The sequence below is a fragment of the Diplotaxodon limnothrissa genome, linkage group LG16 (genome assembly GCF_057381915.1).
Source record: "Diplotaxodon limnothrissa isolate DT_005_m linkage group LG16, D_limnothrissa_male_GT1.1, whole genome shotgun sequence".
NCBI classification, from domain to species: domain Eukaryota; kingdom Metazoa; phylum Chordata; class Actinopteri; order Cichliformes; family Cichlidae; genus Diplotaxodon; species Diplotaxodon limnothrissa.
Window position 1 is genome coordinate 22,841,707 of NC_140611.1, and position 15,908 is coordinate 22,857,614.

At 39.2% G+C, this 15,908-nt stretch overlaps 2 protein-coding genes across 3 annotated transcripts in view; both read left to right on the plus strand.

The window, feature by feature from the left end:
- The first annotated feature begins 3,596 nt into the window (after positions 1-3,596).
- Positions 3,597-5,274, plus strand: LOC146616187 (cytochrome c-b). 2 transcript variants are annotated; one of them, XM_085373921.1, is made up of 3 exons: positions 3,597-3,728; positions 4,261-4,434; positions 4,535-5,274. In XM_085373921.1, exons 2-3 carry the CDS (start codon positions 4,263-4,265, stop codon positions 4,678-4,680), a joined length of 318 nt encoding a protein of 105 aa, XP_085230047.1. In that variant the 5' UTR covers positions 3,597-3,728; positions 4,261-4,262; the 3' UTR covers positions 4,681-5,274. The 2 variants fall into 2 exon arrangements, with proteins under 2 accessions (XP_085230047.1, XP_085230046.1); XM_085373920.1 differs by having other exon boundaries at positions 3,597-3,714.
- A 1,316-nt stretch (positions 5,275-6,590) lies between these two features.
- The window catches only part of pde11a (phosphodiesterase 11a), a 52,029-nt gene continuing 42,711 nt past the window's right edge, over positions 6,591-15,908 (plus strand). Inside the window, exons 1-2 of the mRNA XM_085374062.1 lie at positions 6,591-7,379; positions 7,890-8,048. Of these exons, the coding sequence (XP_085230188.1) occupies positions 6,591-7,379; positions 7,890-8,048 (948 nt within the window). The remainder of the gene's footprint in view (positions 7,380-7,889; positions 8,049-15,908) is intronic.

Genomic DNA, 15,908 nt, shown 5'->3' on the forward strand with positions numbered 1-15,908 from the left:
AAGCCGTTCTCCTCTATCCTTTAGCCTGTGCTTTGTCCTGTTTCCATATGCTCTCGTTTTTCGTTTCTCTTTCCCCTCACGCCCCTAACCAGTTGCAGTGCATGGCTGCCCCTTGCTGAGACCGGTTCTGCTGGAGGTTTCTTCCTGTTAAAAGGGAGTTTTTCATCCCCACTTTTGCAAAACGCTTGCTCACAGGTGGGTCTCTGGATTGTTGCGGTTTTTACAGTATAAAGCACCTTGACGTCACTGTTGCTGTAAATTTGCGCCATATAAATAAACTTGAATTCATTTGGCTCTGACTTGATAGATACACGTAAACGATAGAGGTTAAATGTTTGGCATCGATGACATAAAAAGGGCAAATCATCTGCATTGTATTGAAATGCACTTTTCCAAACTTCTTACTGAAAGTTTAAACACATCTTTATGTTCTTATGTGATTGTCTTTGTCCACCTGTGTACTTCTGTTTTCTATTTTAATGACTGTTAGTTCAGCTGCTTTTCTGTCTGCTGATCATCTTTGGGTTTTCACACTGATGTTTTTCAGCCATATTTCTTGTAAGAATCAAAACGTGGGACATGATCTCAATATGTCGGATGAGGAGGGACAAAGGATAAAAATGCAGTGCAGTTCATCTGGTCACCCTGGCTACAAACAGCAATCAGCCCTCAACCTGTCAACAACAATATGGTTCTTGTTTTGGAATTTTCTTTCTGCAGATTTCTTCATATTTTACTGTTTTGTTTTTTTCACGTTTGAACGCTACTCTGGAGCTGCAGTTTCAGCACCCCTGGTTTAAGGCATCAGAGTATTTTCTGTCCATGTCGTGGTACATTAGATCTGGAAATACTGAACTTTTCATTTTCACTCATAGATATTCAGACGAACATCAAAAACAATGACGTAGATAAATGGCAGACAAAATGCTACAATCACAGGCTAGACTTATGTGCAATAACTAAACAGGGTATGTGAAATAACAGATGTAAAGACGATAGAAGATAAGACTCATGGTTATAATGTGCACAGAGTTTATCATCTATGATGTACATAGCTTTTTATATACACAAAAATACACTGACTATCCATCAACCAATCAAACTGTGTTTGTAAGTTGATGCAGGTTCAAAGTGCTTCACACATAAAAAAACAAAAAACAAATTGAGAAAAATTAAAAAAGATTCCTTATTAAAAGTATTAATAAACACTTAAAACGTGGATACAACTAGTGTTTAAAATAAAAAAATACTAATCAATAATTAAAATTCTGAAAACAGGCATTTCATTTGTAATCTGGATTTTTGTGGCTCTGAATATCTGACCTAAATTAATATTTTTAAAAGCACAACACAAAGACATATTTTGGAAAATGTTTCCAATTTATTTATTGCAAGAACTATTTTCAAGGTATTGTACTCAAACAAAACAGTGCTCCCTGGTGGACAAAGGGTTTTTAAATAACCTGTTATTACCACACATACAGTAACATCATCCGATCTATCATGGCCCAAATAAATTACCAGCTGGCTTTTCATTTTAAAATTGTCACGTTTGCACCTTTATGTTTATTAATCTTTGGCAACACTTGACTGAATAATGCACAGTACATTGAGGGTGAAACTAAAAGCACGTGCACAGTCACAAGATTGAGAATTTATGAAATAAGACATACAAATTGCATTTCTAGAGAGAAAAAGATTCCCTTTTCTAGCCAAATAAATAAATAAATCCCTGAGAGAGGCTAGTAAAGCAAAAGGCCAAGACAAGCATATGCTGCAATCTCCCAGATGGTTTTCTTGATAGCAGGGTCAAAGGTGGATGGACTTTCATTCATTATGTAAACAGAATGATGACTTTAGCAGAGTCCACGTAGCTCTGTCCTATGGATGTTCCAGTTAGCTGCAGATAAAACTGGAAATAACTATGATATATCTGTCAGATAGTGTTGAGTGCCTTGAAAGCCTGTTGGTAGCTTTAGCGTGCTAACAAATCTGCTTCATCTCCTGAGGAACTCAAATTTTAGACAATATATTAATCTTAGGCTATAGATAATATTTTTTCTGGTCACATGGATTTTTTTAAAAGACCAGTGAAAGAAATCGCAGTGATTAAACTTCTGTGGTTATTTGATTCCAACAGCCAGTGGATGTCGGTTCTAATTAGCCTGCATCATTTGTACACGTCACGGTGCAACACTTTGCCACTCATCTTGCTGGTGAAACTAATCCCGAATAAGCCTGCTGCTTCAAATGAAAAAAAGAAGAAGCAACTTTGTGTGTTTTGTTTTATTGCTCATTAGCGTTTGGTGCCAGTGTCAGTCACATAGAAGCTTGTACACTCATGGGATTTTTTTCACACTTTTTCTGTGCAGAGCTAAGTTGAGAGGTTTTCTAAGGGGAAATGAAACCTAAACTAATATGCACTGTGCGTGTCTCCTCTGCTATTCTACTAGCAAATGGACCGCCAAACATCCTCTATTCCTGGGTGTTTGACTTTGCATGCATTATTGTCACTTAAGATTAGCAATCACACATGCAGAATAAGAACCATGTGAACCTGAGGGATGCTTGTGCTAATCCCCGTGCTCTACACCCTCTTAACCTGTGCAGCCTTGTAGACCACGACTATTAAGAAATTTGCGGAATTAGTTAATGAACTAATTAGTGAGGGTGATGAGGGAGCAAACAAAAAGAAGAAGATGGTGGAACAAAACAATGACATAATGTGAATACGTGCGACAGAGGTGTAAACGCCTTCTTAATTTAACCCCTTGATACAGTTTATATTTCATGTTTTCAGAGTAAGCCAATAGGTGTCTATGCCAAATTTTGGACCATGGATCTATTTAGAATATATAAATAAGCTGACATTAATAAATGGAATAAAAATCCTCAATTAATGTAGAGAGGTCAGATTAAGAGAGCAAGAGTTGATTTTGAGATGTAGTCCCCAGCAGCAAATCAGTGCAATTGTGTAATAAGCTGGAACCGCCCCCCACATACCCCCACATTTATTGTCATTCCAACACTTGTACTGACATGAGGTAACAGGAAAGTTTGCACTTTAAGATCCTGGTTAAAAGCCAACAAGAACATGTAAGAGTAATATATATATATATATATATATATATATATATATATATACACACACACTTGTATGCAGTATAAAGCTTCGTGGCAGGCATACCATGGTCAAAATACCATGTCAGTATTAAAAAGTGTTTCATTTGAAGGCCTCCTGCGTGAATAGTGTGTGGGAAGTGAAGGCATGTGGGATGGCAAAGAGAGTCCAGTAATTGTGACTCCATAAGGTGACAATATTCTCCACTTGGTTGCAGCAGCATACAAAAATTGTGCTTTTCAATAACAGATCTGGGCTAGAAAATGCGAAAATAAAAAATAGCAAAACACACAAAGAAAACAAGTAAGTCGGACGTTTATTTATTTATATATTAGTGTGGTATTTTTTTGTTGTTGAACCGATTAATCGGTTAAATGCGAAGATTTAATCTTACTTGCGCTTTCAAAATCCCGTCATGACGTGCACGACGACGCAGGTCAGGTGACTGATGACGTCTCAGGGATACTAAAAGTTTTGTGAGAGGAGGCACGTCCGTGAAACTTTCGTGAAACGGGTGTGACAGAACCCGGCAGGGGGATTAAATTCAAGAAGCTGCGAGTCTCTTCATTGTGCGCGGAACGGAAACGTAAACGGTAATTACTGAAATGTGAGGTTTGCTGTTCTCTGTTCTTCGTGCTCACAACTTTTTACGGATTCAAATCCGTCTGCGTCGGTCCTCTAACATGAAACGTGCTCCAGCGCCGATGTCTTTAAAGACGATATTCTAGCTGATTTTTTTTCCTTATCTGAGGAGCTGTTTGAGTTTAACACACATTAGATACATTACCTTACATTACAGTCAGTGATATTTAAAAGATGAACTTTGGTATGTTTTATGTAAGGTTGATATATGAAGTTATAGCTACAGGCTTAGCTTGGAATAAGATGTCAAGTGTGAGGTGGTATTGATATTTTTTACTGGAATAATTTGCTTTAAGAGGATAGCAAACGCGCTTTTTTAAACACCTGTCTTTGGTTTCATGATAGGAGCGGTGTAATTTAGCAATACTGTGAGAGCCAGTTTGGTAACGCCCCCAGGGGCATAGTTGCGCAACTAGCACGTGAGCTCCCCCCTGTGGCTGAATTGGTGTATACCGTTATACTGTGATTGTTCTAAGCCTGTATATTCTCCTTGTTAGAAATGACTGGAGACGTTGAAAAGGGCAAGAAGACATTTGTCCAGAAGTGTGCCCAGTGTCACACCGTGGAGAATGGTGGGAAGCATAAGGTTGGACCCAACCTTTGGGGCCTCTTCGGACGCAAAACCGGCCAGGCAGAGGGGTACACTTATACAGATGCCAACAAGAGCAAAGGTGAATACTCTGTGTGCATGCACTCTTTAACCAGCCTTGTAAATCACACAAACTTGATTTTAAGCCTTACTTTCTCCTGTTGTTGCCTACTTTAAAACAGGGGTTATCTGGAATGAGGAAACCCTGATGGTGTATTTGGAGAACCCCAAGAAATACATTCCAGGAACAAAGATGATCTTCGCTGGCATTAAAAAGAAGACTGAGCGAGCTGACCTTATAGCGTATCTCAAATCGGCAACTTCATAAAGATCTCTGTATCCGTGCACCTTTTTAGCAATCTTTGTTCCTTAACAAACTGTTCAAGATACCAAGACTTGTCTTTTCCCCCCCCAAAAAATAAGGCAAAAGAGCAATCAGTTGTGGTGGCACTGGGATGATAAGTTGTCGCCATTGTCTCAGGTTTACTTGATGTGGACTAAATATCTCCTGGTTTGAACAGGTTTCAGACATAAATTATTAAATAATATACTGTGCATCCATAATGTAGGGACCAAAAAAATGTTTAACTGTCCATTATTTTTTGGGGTGAGTAGGTTGTTGTTTTGTTATCAAGTTATTTGAAGATGTGTCTGTTCTAAGGATGAATGTGCCTTCTCTGGTTTGATTCCTACCTCAGCTGTCTTTTTTGTCATTTCTGAATTTGAATAAAACGACACTAAACATGAGAATTTCTTCACCTTTTTTTTTGCCCGAGATCATAAAATGCTGAGGAGGCAGCATGCCAGGTTTTGATACACTTGATTTGTCAATCAAATAAAGATTAGAGTGGTGTACTTCATTGTCTTATATGCCAGAGGATGTGCAGGATTTCTATCACAAAACTGAATAAACATGACACACTGGGACACTACTTGCAGGATTTGAGTTGTTAGTGGGGAGAGAGAAGCAAATAACTGAAGTGATCTTTAAGAGGCTGTGACTGATATGAAGCTATTTAAGAAAAAAACCTGCTACACTTTGAAAACTGTTCTGAGTTGTTTGACCACATTTTGAGAAAGAAAATACTGGCCAAAAAGACAGAATGCATTTGTAGGGGTCATGTTAAGCAGATAAAGGCATGTCGAAGTTAACCTTGCTTATCAAATCTAGAGGTTTCACGCTTGAATTCAGATTGCTGAACAATGAGGTGCTCATGATAGGAGTCAGATTTGTGCTGGTAGCTGTATCACTGTCCAAGTTGTGGACTACAACTCCCCCTAGTGTTCAAATTACACACCTACTCACAGAGGAACTAGTATAAAGGAATTTGAGTATCTGGCATGCTCACTAGCGATAAAAGTCGCGGTTACATAACTAAATGACACAGACCGCTGCAGACGATGTTTAATATATGCTATGAATTCCTTCTTTTTTAGTCGACTGTCACTCATTGATTATCACAGAAAAGCCTTTTTTGTGGAATGCATAGAGATCCATTGTATTTGAATCATGTTAAAGAGTTAATTCACCCACATGGGGTTCCTTTGCTTCAGATAAGCCTTACAAAACTGGAGCGGATCCGAAATATTGAAAGTTATGAACAGTGTGCAACAAATCTATCATTATAGTCTACTGTTTTATATTTTTGTGTAGCTTATTGCATATGTAACCATACGCATTCTGTATAATATGTGCTGGACGGACAGACGTTAGTATTATCCTCGTCGTTTTCACACTTGGAGCCTGTAATAGGGGCCAAACGGTTCAGATGTCCAGAGGGCTGCGTACTGAAGCAACCCTGAGCTCCTTCTCGTGTGACGAAACGAGCATCAGTGGGACCGAGCCAACCACAGCCAGCGTCATTTGCAAACTAGAAGACGCACACGACAGTAACGCTCGGTAGTTGCTGTTTGTTGTCTTTTCAAAGCCCGTGGCAGTCCCAGCGAGCATCAGTTTGCGTCCACGCTGCTTAACCTAGATCTGCTTAAATGATCTTACATTAAGTGAAAACGGCGTGGACATGCTGTGGAAGAATATGCTGGTGCGCAAAGGGAGTCTCCATCGCCACAGAGTGGAGCTGGATATGTAGCCGAAGCTCCAGGGATGCTCCAAGCGTACTGCACCTTGGAAGTTGTCAAACGATTCTTGTCTTCAACCCCCCAGCAAAGCCTCATAGATGATATTTCTCTGCGCGACTTCATGGATTTGGTTCTCTGAGGACCATCTGAAGAACAGACATGGCAGTGTCAAAGATGCTGTTCTCTGACGTGGAAACTTTTCTGGACTCGCATCCCGAGTTATTCGAGGATTACCTGAACAGAAAGGGGAATTATAGCATGGTGGAGAAATGGCTCAAGAATCACCAGGCGAGCAAAAGTCCAACGGCTTCAGCTCCGGCCGAGACAAGAGAGGAGAAGAGCAACCCGTACAAGGACAGCTGGGCGAGCAAATGTGACGGTTTGCAGCGGAGAGCGTCTCAGAAGGAGCTGCGTAAAACTTTCGCCAGATCCAAGGCAATCAACATCAACAGGACATACGACGAACATGTTAATACCAGGGCGCAGGAGCCGCTGACAAGCATGAGGAGGAGAGCACTGCTGAGGAAAGCGAGTTCTCTGCCCCCGACCACTGCGCACATACTGAGCGCACTGCTGGAGTCCAGAGTCAACATCCCCCAGTACCCTTCCACAGCCGTGGATTTTAAATATTACCTCAAAGAACACAACGAGCGAGAGTTTTTCCTGGAGCTTGTAAAAGACATATCAAACGACTTGGATCTAACGAGTCTCAGCTACAAGATCCTCGTGTTTGTTTGCATTATGGTGGATGCAGACCGGTGCTCCTTGTTTTTAGTGGAGGGAACAGGCAACAAGCAAACGCTAGTGTCCAAATTCTTTGACGTGCACGCAGGCACCACAGTTTTACCCTCAATGAATTCAGACGAAGTTCAAGTGCCGTGGGGGAAAGGGATCATTGGTTATGTAGCCGAGCACGGGGAGACAGTGAACATCCCTGACGCTTATCAGGTGCCTTCTGCTCTGTGTGCATGTGTTTTTGTGCATTTCCATCTGTCACAGGCAGTGAGTCAGATCGTTTTCGTGCAGCTTTTCATTTTATCTCTCACAGTTTGACGAACAAGAGCACTGCTGATAGCTTGGGCCAAAACCACACGTTCACACAAATCACATAAGAGTAATAAAAAAAGTGTTTTTTGTTCTTTCTCCCCCTCAAGTCCACTGTGATTTAATACAACAACTACATAAAGGTGCTTAATAATGGCAACAGCCTTTTTAGATGTAAAAGTCTTAATGGCTGGCCAAACATTTACACTAATGCCTCACCACATTGCTCTACTTTACTACTTTTTGTAGAACAAGCTCCAAACTCTGCAGACGTCCATCAAACTGACATTCCTGTAGACACGCAGTCATGATCTTTATGTTTAGTGCCCCGTCATCTGAAAAATAGAGGAAGCAAGTGCTCTTTTCCAACAAGTGCTTACACTGTGTCTTTTCTTCTGTGCCTACGGCTTGCAGGATCGTCGGTTCAGCGATGAAATTGACAAGCTGACAGGGTACAAAACCAAGTCACTGCTGTGCATGCCCATTCGCAACAGTGATGGAGAGATCATCGGAGTTGCTCAGGCTATTAACAAGAATTCAAGTGGAGAGCTCTTCACTGAAGATGATGAGAAGGTAATTTAATCATTACAGTTATGAGCATACGTACTGAGTAAAGAAGACACACACATACACACACATGCTTCTCTAATACAGTGCATCCTCCCTGGTGTGTGCAGAATAAGCTTATGTGTTTGTTCTTTGTTTGATCCCTCCCTGTTTTCTTACATCTTACACCACTAAACCTTCCCACAGGAACTTTGTGCACGTGAATCAAATGACTTTATAAAGCGCTATACAAATAAAAATAATATCTGGGGCAGTTTTCGATCACACCATTTCTCATTCTTACATAAATAGAAACAATGCTTGTGGGTAAAAGGATGGGAAGTCACAGTGAATCGGTAATTTATCTCAATAAAAGCATACTGTTTATTTCATTTTTATTCTGTTTTGTTAAATTATTGCAAAGATGAAATAACACATTTATGTGCTTAAATCCTAATGTTACATTTCATAGACTGGCAAAGCAAGAGAAGGAAATGTGACAGACTGCATTTAATCACAGTGAAACAAATAAAGCCATATGGGGTAAAATGGTAGTTTGGGCATGAATTTTAGCCACACTTGTAACATTGTGCAAGAGCTACATCAACTGGCCTGTGCACTTCTTTGGTCCACATGGCAGGTTGAACTGCAGAGATCCTGTGACCTCTTCTCAAGCACTAGGCATGAAATATGGTTCCTTCATGTTTGAAGATGTCACCTGATCACTTTAGTAACCTGGTCACTGGCTTGATGTTTTATGAAAGCTGTTGTATGAACAGCGATGAGATTTGGCACAAACATTTTTAGAATATTTGGCTAGAACCTGCACACATGCACACACACAGTCCCATTTTCATGTCTTAGTGACATAATGCTATCCCTTGCTGCCTACCCTATTCCTAACCATCAAAAATGAATGCCTAACCCTAAGCCTTAGCTTAAACATAACCTTAACCTAATTGTAACCCTGACACTAAAACCCAATTTTGAGTCTCAAAAATGCCTTCAAACACGTGGGGACAGGCATTTTGTCCAACAAAAGGGTTTTACATCTATTGATAAAAACAAAAACAAAACGAGAACACAGCTATTATAGTTAAGAAGAAGCCAGTTTATTGTTCCATAGTTTAATTCAACAATACATACATGCAAGCCTTTTTCATAAAAGTTGGTATGCTTCATAGGACTTAAATAAAAAACTGAATACAAGATCTGAAAAAATCTGTTAAATCCCATATTTAGTCGCAGATAGTAAAAGAGAGGATTTGATGATGAAATCACAAAAACCATGGTTGCCATCAATTCAAATTCATTCACACTTTTCTTGCACGATGATCAGATCAAATTTCAAGTGTGCCATTATTTGGATTTCCTGAACCTGCAAAAGTAACAGTATTAACACCAGAGAAAAGATTACAATGTGAACACATTGCAGGTAGACTGTGAAAATAGTAAACCTGCAAACCATCAGCATGTTATAATTTCCATTGCAAGGAAACTGTGGTGATAATGATAGCGCTTCTTAACCATGGCTTTACAGAGCTGCTAGCAAGGCCTCCAACTCTCACTTTTTTTTGTTATTATTGCAGCACATTGAAGTAAAGTACAGATGAAAGAATAGCCCTGAAGTAATGCTCATGCTTTATGATTCATGTGTGGCATTTCAGGGATGTTACTCAGTTTTTTTTTTTTGGTACATAGACACTGTTTTGTGGTGTTAGCGGCACACAAGCAGCAGGGCTGTAGCGATGCCAGCTGTCATTTTTCATTACCGTCAGCGCTGCAACACTCATGAGTTTACAGTTGTAAAGATTTTAAGAACAGGATGTTTTTTTCTTCATATTTTGCCTCCTTTCGTGTTTTGTTTTGCACTGTGACCTACAAACAGGGAACAGTTTTTTTTCTATTCCCTCCAGTTTGTTGGGTGATTCTTCAGTTTCTGTGACATTAAACTTAGAGTTAGCCTCCATTCTGTTTTTAATATTTAAATTGATAAATAAATCTGCTTTATTAAATTACTTTTAATTATCAGATGACACAATAGATGTACATCTTGGAATTTTAAATGTTATTACAACTGATTAATTTCTCAAGATCTTGCTTGGCTTCAGTTGAAAGTCATTGTTAATGTTTTAACACACTGCTTAAAACCCTGAAATTAGTAACTACATCTTAAAAATATCATAATATTTAATGTAGGCCACGCCAGTAGAAGTGATTGGAACCTATTTTGAAAACACTTCCTCTCAGTTATTTTGGCATTTTAAACCTCTGTCAAAATGTATAAAACTGTAATTTAAAGGATGACTAGGCCATATTACAACCGAGTCACTAGTAAAAAATCTGCTTTAAGAAATGCTTCTTGCACATTGAAAGTTTTTTTCAATGCAATTCATACTTTTACTGCACATGTGCAAAGTTGCATTACATAATGGCTTTATTAACGACTCAGTCCAGAGTACTGACATGATAAAACACCTATTGCCTCATCCCACCAGAGCACTTGAACAAATACCATGCTAATTCATGTTATAAATACAGCAAGCCAAGGAAGAACAAAAGCAAAAAATTACATTAATTACACACGTCTCCATCTTTAATACACACGCCATGTTTATGGTCACATTTCAATTCAGGGTTCTTCGAATGCCTAACTGCCATCATCACAATGGATATTACCTTTACATGAACAACAGTAAATATTATCATGTTACATACTGTAATACTGAATGTAGGTCATGTAATGTTGTCACAGCTGTTCTTGCTTCTATCATCCCTTGTCATAAAGTATTTGACAAACAACATTAACTGAAGACATCATCGTCCACTTTATTAGATACACCTCTTCAACTGCTCATTAACACATCTAATTTAACATCTAATTAGCCAATCACATGGCAGTAGTTCAACTCTAACCTGCTGAAGTCCAAACTGAGCAACCGAATGGGAAAGAAAGATGATTTCATGTTCATTTCAATGTGGCATAGTTGTTTCTGCCAAATGGGCTGATATGAGTATTTCAGAAACTGCTGACCTACTGGGATTTTCCCACATAACTATCTTTAGGGTATACAGAGAATAGTCCAAAAAAGAGAAAATACCCAGTGAGCGGCATTTCTCTGGGAGAAAATATGTTGTTGATGCCAGAGGTCAGAGGGAGACGGCTTTGAGCAGCTTTGAACTGATAGGAAAGGAAAAGTAGCTCAAATAACCAGTTAGCACACTCACCTAAAATGCAAAAGATTTCTGGCTTGAGCCTGAGAGCTGAAACAAATCCTTTGGAGGATTATGTAAGTGTAAAAGGATGTTCCAAATTAACAATGTGGATCCATCCAGCGTGGCAACCCTTTGTGAATAGGGCATCAACCAAAATAACTTTTCAACACACAGCCTGCCACACCTTGAAGCAGATGAAGATCACACCCCTTTCAGCTAAGAACAGGAATCTGAGGCTAAAAAACATTACCTGGTGTAATGAGTCACAATTTCTGCTGTGACATTTGGATGGTAGAGTCAGAAGTTTGCGCAAACAACATGAAAACTTGGGTCCATCATGCCTTGTAAGATAGTGTCTGGGATATTTTTTGGTCACACTTTGGGATTCTTAGTACCAAACAGCATTTTTTGAACACCACAGGCTACCTGAGTATTGTTGCTGACCATGTCCATCCCTTTCTGATCTGTTCAGATGATCTCAAACTAGCTTCATGAACACCAGACTTATATCATGGATGTGCAACTGACAAATCTGCAGTAACTATGCGATGCTATCTTGTGAATATGTTTCCAGCACCTTTTCGAATCAGTACCATGAAGAATTAAGGCATATTTTACATGCAAAAGTGAGTGTATATATGTAATCTGATAAACAGCAGATCATTTTTTCTCATTCTGTCTTCATTCCTGAGTCCAAACTGACTCAGTATTTATTATTTAAATAATTAACCCCACTGTCTGAATCCATAAACCAAGGTTGAGTCATCTGTCATTAAATTTTCCCAAGGCAGTATGATGTAAAGGGCCGGGGCACTGTGTTAATACCACCAGTATTGGCTGGTAAGACCCTCGCATTGGTTAATGCTTCACTTTACTGCTGAGTAGAATATCCAGTGTGTCAGCAATTAATTTATTGTCACCCCTTTGGACTGCGCCATTTGTGTGATTTTGAATGGTTGCCAACGGCAGCACCATGGGATTTGTGGCAGTGTTGGGGCAGCCAAGTTACTTAAAGATGATTCAAGAGGACGAAAGCAGACTCTTGGATGAGAACCATCCAGGATATTACTCCATCGGTTAGTAAACACACTGGTCAAGTTTTCAGCCCCAGCACAAAGCCATCGCTGTCTGTGAGTTAATGTAATGTTTAAATTTCAAGCAGCTGTCAGGGGAGCAACATCTCCCACAGTGATCCAGATAGCCTTCTGTTTGTGAATGATCGTTTGTCAGAGAGACACGAGGAGCACGTGTTGAGTCCATCAGCGCGCTTGAATAGACGTAGCAGGAAGGCGGTGAAAAGCCAATACAGCGACTTGTTCTCTTATTGCAGGGGCCCCTAAAGGAGAGGAAAGATGAAACATGAAAGCACAAAGCTAGCTGTGCTTTTATTTAAGCGTCAGGTTTCACTGTGGCAAAAATGATCTGTCGTATGTTTTTCCTCCACTGCTGCTCTGCCATCAAAATTACATCTCCAGACTCGATGCGTTGTTTATAATAGATGCAGATTAGGAATTCTTTTTTTCATTTCCCTTGTTTTGAGTATGTTTCACATTTCGTTAACATCACACTAATGCCTGGGATGGCTGCAGCTGAATTAGTAAATGCAATGTGAGTGTCAGAGAACACAGCAAGCTCCCTGTACAGCACAGCTGCAGCCCTGCTTTTATGGAAGACCTTGTAATAAGAAAATTTATCATACCTTTCGAAGCAGATTCCTTTAGAGACATAAGCTTACGTTTATCCTTAAATGATTGTGCTGAAAATTTACAGGATTTTGAACACATTACATGCTTGGTTTTAAATCCCAACAGCCTTAAATTTGTTCTGTTCTGTCATTCAAGATTTGAGACCTTTGGCAAGTCTGAAAATGGTTCAGCCCATGTATAATTGCTGTGTCTCATTATCTTCTGCAAAGGAATTTGGCTACCGACTTAATTTAAGAGTGCAAACTGACCCCGTCCTCCTATCTCTATATTTTGCATTACTTTCTTGATTCTTGTCTTGCATGCCTTGTAATACATCCGATGTGAAATGTGTTATTCTTGTGAATTAACTTTTATTAATTCTCCCATGTAGGTTCCATCTGCCAGTTTATCTCAACATGTGTGTGAGCTGATTGTCAAACAGCAGTCCCCCCCTCACCACAGTGCTCCCTCTGGCTGCCAAATTCCCAGTCAAATTGGCTCAAAGCATTTCAGTTAATAACCACTTTCATACAATTTCCAAATGTAAATCTGCAGCTAAAGAACAAAGAACACAATTTCAGCTTGGCACCTAATTAAAAAAAACAAAACAAACAATCCTAGAGGATATCAGATCAAATCAAATGTAAGGAGTGCATCATACCAGAGTTGCTCATTGCAAAGCAAAAGAAGGGAACTATCACAAGAAATCCTCTTAAATCTTTGCATGTTGCTGTATTAAACTCTGTGTATACTGTACAGGGGTGACCCACACACAGTAAAAGGAGACCTGCCTCCCCAGCCACTAAATAAACAGTTGATGAGAAAAATGTAATCTTCAATATTTTTTTCAGATGTTTAACAAAAGGTCTGATTCTGTTCTTTATCCGACTGTCTTCTGATGTTCCAGGAATAATACTGGATCATGTTTATCTAACAGTCATCATATTTGGTTAAAATTAGTCTTCTGTTATGCTTTCTGGGGACTTTGGTTTAACAATTCACTGTGTTATCTACCTTTGATGGCAACAGCAGTGTTAAATATATGCACATTACTTTTTTTTATATGCAAGGGAGCGAGGTGCACCAGGTCAGTCTGAGAAGAAAAACTGTATATAAAAGATGGATGTAGATTCTAGGTCTGAAAAGCCTTAAACTTGCATTATTTCTAACATCCAGCAGGATGTGACTCCTGCAAAAGTCCACTTGTGTAGAAGTTTAGGATCAAATGATACTTCTTAGTTGCTTTAATACCTCATCTATGAGTTTATGGTTACAGTTTCAAGTTTCAAGTCTTTTTTATGCAGCAAGATGCTTATTTGGTACATTATGGTTCCAGAATATCAACAAAGGCTATACTTTAAGACTAGAGATGGCACGATACCGCTTTTTTATGTCCGATACCGATACCATAAATTTGGATATCTGCCGATACCGATATGAATCCGATATAGTGTATTTTATAATCAATAAAATTGTTTTTCTATACATTTTACATCAGATAAAAACTTTTGTTGTAAGATTCAGAAAATTATTTATTAAAAGCTAGACATGAGAATAAGAAAGAAAAGTATTTCTTTGTGCCCCCTTTTCCCTGTTAATGCCCTACCTGGCCCCCTGGCAAAACTTTGCTAGATCCGCCCCTGCACAGTTACCAGCCGTCAGCTACTTAGAAAAGGATCCTGGTGTGGAAAGTAATATTAAATAAGTTCTAACAACAGCTTATCAAGCTTGAACGCGCTGCTGTTGTTTAGTGCAACATCCGCTGGTTTCCTCTTTCTGGCAAAAGTGGGCCAAAAACAAACAAGAGAGACGGGAGTCGCGACAGAAAAGCCGATCAGTTGATCATTGATCGGTTTCATGATTTCAAGTAGCAACAGTAGAGGGAGGGAGAGAAGAAGAGGCAGTTGCTCCATATATCGGTTGTTAAGCTTAACGTGGGAATGCTTTACAAACATTCCGAGACGAACTTACACACTTGCTTTACTTCTCTGGGATAGCTTTGTCGGAGAGGAAATGCTGGTTTGGAAGCACATAGCAAGGCTCCAAATGCTCAGGGAGACCACCGACAGGTCTGGCACACCGCAGCCGCTCTATCACGCGAGACATACTTCTCCGACGTGCTAAGGTCATGAGTTGGATTACGTCATGTCGCAAGTTTTGTGAGATGCTTTTGTGATACTTAATGGATCGATTACATTTTTTGTTTCTTTCTGATATCCGATCCAGTAATTTAGGTCAGTATCGGACCGATACCGATACTTAATATCGGATTGGTCCATCCCTATTTAAGACATGTACATGTGACTGACAAGTTGCTGCAGTATAGGCAAATACTCATAATCAGAGGCTTCAGAATACGACTCTACAAAATGCTGGGTGATGTGACATTGGCTACATTCACCTTTTGTATGCAAACTAATCTATGAGTATATAAAAAAAATAAAAAATAAAACCTGTGATGGGGATGTCTGACTTGTTGAGGTCAACATGTCGGTAACAGTGGAACCTGTACTAGATTAAATTAAAGCAGTGTTTGTGTCAGACAAATAAAAAGTGTGCAAACCTTTAAAGTACAGAAAGTGTAGTATTGAGTAAAAACTAGAAGAGTGTGGGTCCTTCCAGTGAACAAAGCAGAATAAAGCTGAGGATAACAGTTACATTGTCTGTGAAGAGAGAACTAAGTTAAGTTTATGTCTTCCTTTTTAAATCCTCATATTTCACAGTTTGTTATTAACCTGCTTATTAATTCCATCAAAGTTTAGATAAAAATAAAACAAATAAAACATCTGAACTAATTTCCACAGGCAGGTGGAATATGTTGGTTGTATAAGCGGCCAGAAAAGGATGTTTCAAAATTTCTGAATGGATACAAAATCATGCTCTAGGGTTAATTAGTAAATTCATTTCCATTCTGAATTCCAAACTATTAATGATAACCGATTACTCTAATTTTCTCAGTTAAGAAATTAGCATATGTAAACCACCT